Consider the following 7,534-nt stretch of genomic DNA (forward strand, 5'->3'; position numbering starts at 1 on the left):
GTGGTGGTGGTGGTGGTGGTAGTGGTAGTGGTGGTGGTGGTGGTGATGATGGTGATGATGATGATGGTGATGATGATGATGATATGATGATGATGGTGGTGATGGTGGTGATGATGATGATAATGATGATGATGATGGTGGTGGTGGTGGTGGTGATGATGATGATGATAATAATGATGATGATGGTGGTGATGATGATGATAATGATGGTGGTGATGATGATGGTGGTGATGATGGGGATGATGGGATGATGGTTCGGTGGTAGAGACAGACGCAGATGAAGAGTCCCAGACAGGAAGCAATGCCAGGAAGCAGAGGCAATGAAGACAATGAGAGGGAACATAAGTAAAGAGGGCAGAGAGCCCAAGGGTGGAGGATTGGGCATAGCCAGAGACTACAAACTGTGAACCACAGTGGTTGAGAGAGAGCCAAGGATCTGCCAAGATCCAGAGGCCAAAGGTCCCAACCTAGGCCTGGAAAGCTGGACCCTGGCTGCTATAGAGCTGAGGGTCCCGGCACATCAAGACTGTGACACTAGTGCCACCATGACTAAGTCTTGAGGCCGCTGCCTCCCACGGCCATTCACTGCTTCTGGAAGCTGAGGATTACAAAAACTGCCAAGTGTCAGGGTCACTAGTGGTTAAATCTCAGAACAATAAGCCTCCAACCTGAGCACCTGGAGGCATAGTCATGTGGCTTCTAAAGCCAGGAGCAATATGACCCCAGTTCTTGGGACTTAGAACTGTGAGCTCCTGGCTCAGCCTGTGCAATTTCTAGGCCTTTGGTACTCAAGGGCTGAGGAAAGGCCTGAAAGACCTTGCAAGTACCATCTGTTGTTCTGTTTTCTTACAGTCCAGCCTGGCCTCAAACCTCCTGTATATTGATAGCTGAGGATGAACACTGAACTCCTTATCCTCCTCCTCCACCTCTGTAATGCTGGAAACACAGGTATGTATCTCCATCCCTGGCTTATGCAGTGCTTGGTGTGAAAAACAAGGCTTCCCACTACATAATGAGTTCAAAGCCAGCCTGGGATATATGGGACTTTATCTTCAAAACAAAACACACTAAAAAAAACAAAAACAAGGCTGGAGATACTTCCCAGTGGTCATCTCCCTGTCTCAAGGGAAGGAAGGTAGAGAATGACAGATCATGACATCTGATATCCTCCTCTGGCCTCTGCGGATATACACAACCTTCTCCCAGACACACACACACACACACACACACACACACACACACTGACATATATTAATCGTGCTTAATTTCCCATTTGAAGCAGGTGTTAAACTTTTTAAACATCCCCAATACCTATAAGCATTCTGTGTATGTGTGTTTGTCTGCATGAATGACTGTGTAACACATGTGTGCAGTACCCAGGGATGGCAGAAGAGGGCATCAGATCCCCTAGGGCTGGAGTTAATAGGTAGTTGAGAGCTCCTATTTAGAGACTGGGAACTGAACTCAGGTTCTCTGCAAGAGCAGTCAGTGCTCTTAACCACTGAGCCATCCCTCCAACTCCTTTTAAGCCCCTTTTTTTTTGTTTGAGACAAGGTCTCATGTATCCCAGGCTGGCCTCCAACTCATTGTGTAAGTGATGTGACCTTGAACTGTCTCCTGATTGCTAAGATTACCTGCATACACTCCCACACCAGATACTGGGGATGGAACTGAGGGCTTTGTGCCACTCTCTCAGCCCCTCACTTCAACGCATTGGTTGACACAAGACACAAGTGGTTTCTTCCATTTTGACCATCTTTAAGTGTGCCTCTCAACAGTATTGATATAGTCACAGTGCTATGTCCCATTGTGCTGTCAAAAACCACACCCTGCCACTATCTCCGGCCCAAACTCACAATCTCTTTTCTACTGCATTTGCCCGGTCCAGGCACCGCGAGTTAAGCTGGGACTTTTGTGTCACACTGGTTTCTCTCCACTGACATCCTCAGGGAGGGGTCCATCACACTATGACACAGGCCAGCTGCCACCCCTGTCAACATCTTAGTAAGTACAGCTCTCAACAGAAGATACTGAAGGAAATCGTGGCTTTGCATTCTGTGGCAAGGCTCCGGCAAAGCAAGGAAAAAATAAGCCAATAGGGCTTTGTCAAAATCAAAGATATTAGAGCCCTCAAGGGACACTGTGAAGCAAGTGACAGTCACAGGGTGGGAGAGAACATGGGCAAGTTTCACGTCTGACGGAAGAAGATCAGCACCTTCATCTGATGCCGTTCAGTTTTTGACAAATCACTCTGTGTGTGTCTCGCAGTCTGGGTCTGCAGGTACATGTTTACAGAAGTTCCCCCCTCTTCCTTCATTCCCTGCCACCCTTCCTGTCACCCCGCCCCCCGCCCCGCAAACCTCTAGGGCGGTGTCTGCATCTTATCCACCTGCTCCCCTCCTAAAGCAGAGCTGGCTGCCCAGCGCTATCCATTCCATCTGCCCTCCTCACAATGTATCCTTTTACTCCTCCCTTTGGAAAGCATCCTGATCTCTTGGCTTGGTTCTGGGTGAGCCTGTGACTATGGGAAGGGGACAGTACCATCACTGAAGCAGCAAGAGGCCTTGCTGCCTCTCCCTGGTCTCTCGGGTGTCCTGCAGTTCAGACTAGAAGGAGGGTAAACGTCTGAGATCGGTTTTTTTGCTTGCACCCAGAATCCCTCCGCTTTTACCGCCTGGCAGTACCCGTCTACAGCATAGACGCCACATAGTTGACTTGACCACACACCTGCTGAGAGGTGTGTACCCAATCAGACGTTTCCAGTAAAGCTTCTCCGAGCACATGGGGCTGGTCTCAGGTTTCTGTCTGACTTGTGTAAAGGCATATTATGGAATATATGGGTCCTGTGGCAATCATGTTTATGTGGGGTTTTGTTTCCTCTCTTTACAGTGCAGGCTGACCTGAAATGCAAGGTCCTCCTACCTTGGTCAGGATTATAGTCCTATGCCACCACTACTGACTTCATGTTTAATATTTTTAATGGCCAGATTGTATCACAGAGGGACTATGCACTTTACTTCCCAAAATGCTTGACTCCTGTTGCCGAGTGTGGTGGCTTGAACTGGGACAGTAGCCGTGCCACAGTGGCACAAAGAAACCTGACTTGCTACACACAAGCTTCTCCAAAGAGGACTTCATTTCTTACAATAAGAGAGGTAGCCCTGGGCCCCATCCATGAAGTAGCCCTGAAGGTGCTGCCCTGAAGAGGAGATTTTCCCAAGGCTAGCCCTTAGCCTCTTATCTCTCTGGGTTCACAGACATGGCTCCTAGTCTGACTTCTGTGAATTATTAGAAAGAAGTCCCTGGAATGACAAGGGCCCCCCAAAACATCCTACCCCACTATGGTTTCCCATCTCTGACTCAGATGCCCCAGCCTAGGCGGGCACTTTATCACTCCCAGGGCCAGAGAGCCAGTCAGTCAAAGGCTCAGAAGAATCGCTGCGGTCCCAGGCTACCCAGAGCACCCATGGGAGGCTACTTCTAGTCAGGGATGGGCAGCGGGAGGAGAGGCCTGGATTTTGGGAGAAACCCTGAGCTTTGGAGTCCTCATCCACCTGGTGCAATGGGGAAACAGGAAGCCAAGATGGTGCCTGGACCAGGCTCTGTGTCCTGGAGCTGAAAGCAGCCAGCCTATGTCCTATGAAAGAGGAGCAATTCAGCTCCCTAGGACTGGACCACATCACCTCTAGCTGTGGGTGCAGCAATGAGGCCAGAGTCTGCAAATGGAGACTCCGTGGGCCCTGCAACAGGCACAGGGTTGGCCTCAGGGGAGAACAGAGAAGGGTCGCCCTGCCTTTGGGGCCAGATCACCCTCCAGGCCTCCCTTGCTAATGGGTCAGAAGGTGGCGACGCCCCCCGCTGCGCTCCCCACTCTGTGGTGGCTGGGGACAACCCCCGCACTGGGATTGGACGCCAGAGAACCAGGCGGAGCGGGCGGGGACCCCAGAAGCCCAGGCTCCCCGCGTCCTGCATGCAGATGCTGTTGGCCCAGTCAAGAGAAACTAGTGCCTGGCCCACGACAGGCGGCCAGCGCGGAGGAAGAGGCGGCGGCAGTGCCAGGGTGGACCAGCACAGGGGGGCCACGATGTTTGACAGCTCGCAGTACCCCTATAACTGCTTCAATGACGACGCCGACGACTACCCTGCCGGCAGCTCCGACGAGGAAAAACGGCTTACAAGGCCAGCGTACAGGTGACCCCAGGGCAAGTACAGAAGCGGTAGAGGTCTGGGTCATCCGCACCTGACCCAGACTAGGGGAGGTGGGATTTCTTCCTTACGCTGGTCTTTGAGGAAGAAGTCACGTTCCAGTGCAACTGGAGACAGCCAGTGGGGGGTTCAACAAGATCTGAGCAGGCTAGTGGGGTCTGGGTAGAAGTGGAAAAGAGCGAGGAGATTATCAAACGACAGCTTCTTCTGCACCCCAACACTCCACTGGAGTCCTGGGGGGCTGAAAGGGTTTCATTCAGTAGGCCCCTGCCAGCTTTAAAGGGTCCTGCAAAGTCTAGAAGGTATTGGAGATTCCAGAGGGATTCAAGGGTTCCAGAGAGTCTCGGTGTTCAGAGGGTCTCAGGGGTTCAAGAGGGTCTTGGGGGCTTCAGAAGGAACGGAAAGCTCCAAAGGATCTTGGAGGGCTTCAGAGATTCCGTAGAGGCTTCAGCCTGACTGCTGAGCGCTGGCAGGTCCTTGGAGCTGCAGTGCATGGGGGCGTGTTGAGTGTCCATCTAGTCTCAAAGGTTCCGGCCAGTCCCAGGGCAGGTCTGAGTTCATCAGCGCTTCTGCGGTTTCAGCGCGCCACCCCGCCTGATGCAGCCCCTCTATCTGGCACCCCTGTCGCAGCTACATCGCGCTGATTGCCATGGCCATTCAGCAGAGCCCCGCGGGCCGTGTGACCCTGTCCGGCATCTACGACTTCATCATGCGCAAGTTCCCCTACTACCGCGCCAACCAGCGCGCCTGGCAGAACTCCATCCGCCACAACCTGTCTCTCAACAGCTGCTTCGTCAAGGTGAGCCCCTCCCCCTCCCGCCTCTCCCACTGGACCCCCGGGTGTCCCCAGTCATCTTTGGTGACGGGGAAGGGGGAGGGGTGTCACCGCCCACACAGAGGCAAGTTCCTTGTTAGCACGTCCCCACGGGGCCCGCAATGCACTTGCCAGAGACGCGTGCTGCCCCAGGCTTGGGGACACTCGCTGAGCCCCATACTCCCTCAGGTGCCACGGACCGAGGGCCACGATAAGGGTAAAGGCAACTACTGGACGTTCGCGGGCGGCTGCGAGTCCCTCTTGGACCTTTTCGAGAATGGCAACTTCCGGCGGCGGCGCAGGCGGCGCGGCCCCAAGCGCGAGGGGCCCCCGGGTCCCCTCGAGCCAGCAGTGCGTGGGTCAACGGGCTCTGATAGCGCGCGAGTTCCAGACCGGGAGGCCCGGGTCAGCCCTGCCACACACAGAGACATTAAATTCAGCATTGACTACATCCTCTCTTCCCCGGACCCTTTCCCTGCGCTCAGGTCGCCCCGTCACTCGCAAGAAGCCAGGTATCCGGAGGCGCTGGAGCCCCAGCAAATGAGCTTCCATTTTTGGGCAGCATGAGGTGACCTTTGGAGCTTTGCAGTCAGTTGAGGACTTGGGCCTGCTTCCTCCCCTAAAGGCAGGACTTGAATCAGGCATCTTGAATCAAGAACCCTGGACGGGTCCACATCTACATACTTCTTCCCAGGCTGCCCCAGGGGAACTCAGCTCTCCATTTGGAGGAAAGATCTGGAGATCTTCTTATAAAAGGTATTTATGGTGATGTTGTGACTTTATAAAGAATGAGAACAGTTCTCTCACAGGAAAATCTGGCTCGGATTTGGCCCCACTTCGGGGTTTGCTGTGGACTCACTGAACCAACGACCCCCTACATCACGCTGTAAAATCACCCAAGGCTCCCTGGAATCAGGTAGCATCTGTCCTCAGTCCTGTGACAAGTGGCTTTGTAGACATCCCCTTTCCAAAGTTAAAGTGTACTCAGTAACTTATCCGTGAAGCTGGTTAAGGCCTTCCCTGCAGCTGAACATAATGAGCTGTAGAACAGTGGAGACAGATGTTACTCTATCCTGTGGCTATTATTTACCCCAAGGCTTCCAGTGATGTCCAGCCATGAGGGACACAAGCAGAAGTAGCCTGTGTCCCCAGCAGAAAGGTGCCTCCCAGACCAGGCATGAAGGCACGGGCCTGTCATCTTAACACTTAGGAGGCTGAGGCAGGAGGACTCAAGGCCCACCTGGGCAAAATTAATGAGATCTTGCTTCAGAATAAAAAGGAATTTTAAAGATTGAAGTGGCACGCAATTTCTATCCAGGGAAGAGAGGAAGAAAGGAGGGGAGTGGAGGAGGAGGGGAACATTCTCCTGATCCTCCTCAGCCCCTGCCGGCTTCCTCGCATGCAGGTATTCTCACAGGGGACAGTGCCACCAAACTACACAGTGGTGTGCTCGAGACAGGAGTGGAAGCGTACTCCATCTGAAATGCAAAGGATTTTATTGCCATTGAGACGGGCAGCTGAAGAAACACAATTAGGCACAATGAAACTATGCGCCCACCATTCCCAGTTTTCACCAACCCGCTTTTTTTCCCCTAGCATTCACAGTTTGCTGTGACTTAATTTAAATGTTAGCAATCTCATGACTATTTCCATGAATGACAAAATTACTCCCCAACTAAGCGAGCTGTCTCTACTGAGAATGGCAATCCCCACTTTAGCCTGGAAATGAGCTGCAGAAGAAAGGTGGGCAGAGGCAGGATGGAGTCACAGGAGAGGGCTCTTAGGCCTAGCTACTGTCCCAGCCTGATGGAGTAATCCCTTTGCTCCCGTACCTCTCCATAGAGTCCTTACTGTCTGGGGAAAAGAGAAGGGGTTCCGGGCCCTGCAGCATCCCTCCTAAAGGGAATATTCCTACTCTCTGACCTCTAGCCCCTGTTGAGCACCAGCCTATGCCTCGAAGTTGTTCCCCACCCCAGCCCAGCAAGAAGAGAGGGAGCCCTCCTCCAAAGCCCTCGCCAAAGGTGCAGTGCCCTGCCCCTTTGCAATACCACCTGTAGGTTACCAGTACTCGGCTGCTCCCACCAATACGTCCATCATACTTGTGGGCTCTGCTCCATGCAGGCTTCCTCCTCTGCCCTAGCTTGTCTGTGCTGTCAGGAGTGTGCCTGTGCGTGTGCGTGTGTGTGTGTGTGTGTGTGTGTGTGTGTGCGCGCGCACGAACACACACGTGCACTGTGATCATGCTTCTTCTGTCTGTGTCCTTGTTTTGTGTATCTGTCTATTGGGCCTTCTAAAAGCATTGACTCACAATGGCTTGTGACACAGATGGTACACACATCAGAGTTGGTTCAGACAGTGTCCGAAGATACATTTTTTTTTCTGCTACCAACTGAATAAATAAAAGTTGAATTTCATCTTTTGGATGCTGGCTTGCTTGCTTCTGACAGTTTGTTCGAGTTAGCAAAGTCTAATTTGAAACCAGAAAACCCCTTGCCCTGAGCAAGACCGAGAAGC

At 52.6% G+C, this 7,534-nt stretch overlaps 1 protein-coding gene across 1 annotated transcript; it reads left to right on the top strand.

Moving 5' to 3' along the window:
- The first annotated feature begins 4,084 nt into the window (after positions 1–4,084).
- On the top strand, positions 4,085–6,333 carry LOC101979161 (forkhead box protein L1). The gene is made up of 3 exons (XM_005367087.3): positions 4,085–4,191; positions 4,837–5,005; positions 5,210–6,333. Exons 1-3 carry the CDS (start codon positions 4,085–4,087, stop codon positions 5,585–5,587), a joined length of 654 nt encoding a protein of 217 aa, XP_005367144.1. The 3' UTR covers positions 5,588–6,333.
- Positions 6,334–7,534: the final 1,201 nt, after the last annotated feature.

The sequence above is a fragment of the Microtus ochrogaster genome, unplaced genomic scaffold, assembly GCF_000317375.1.
Source record: "Microtus ochrogaster isolate Prairie Vole_2 unplaced genomic scaffold, MicOch1.0 UNK16, whole genome shotgun sequence".
Lineage (NCBI taxonomy): Eukaryota > Metazoa > Chordata > Mammalia > Rodentia > Cricetidae > Microtus > Microtus ochrogaster.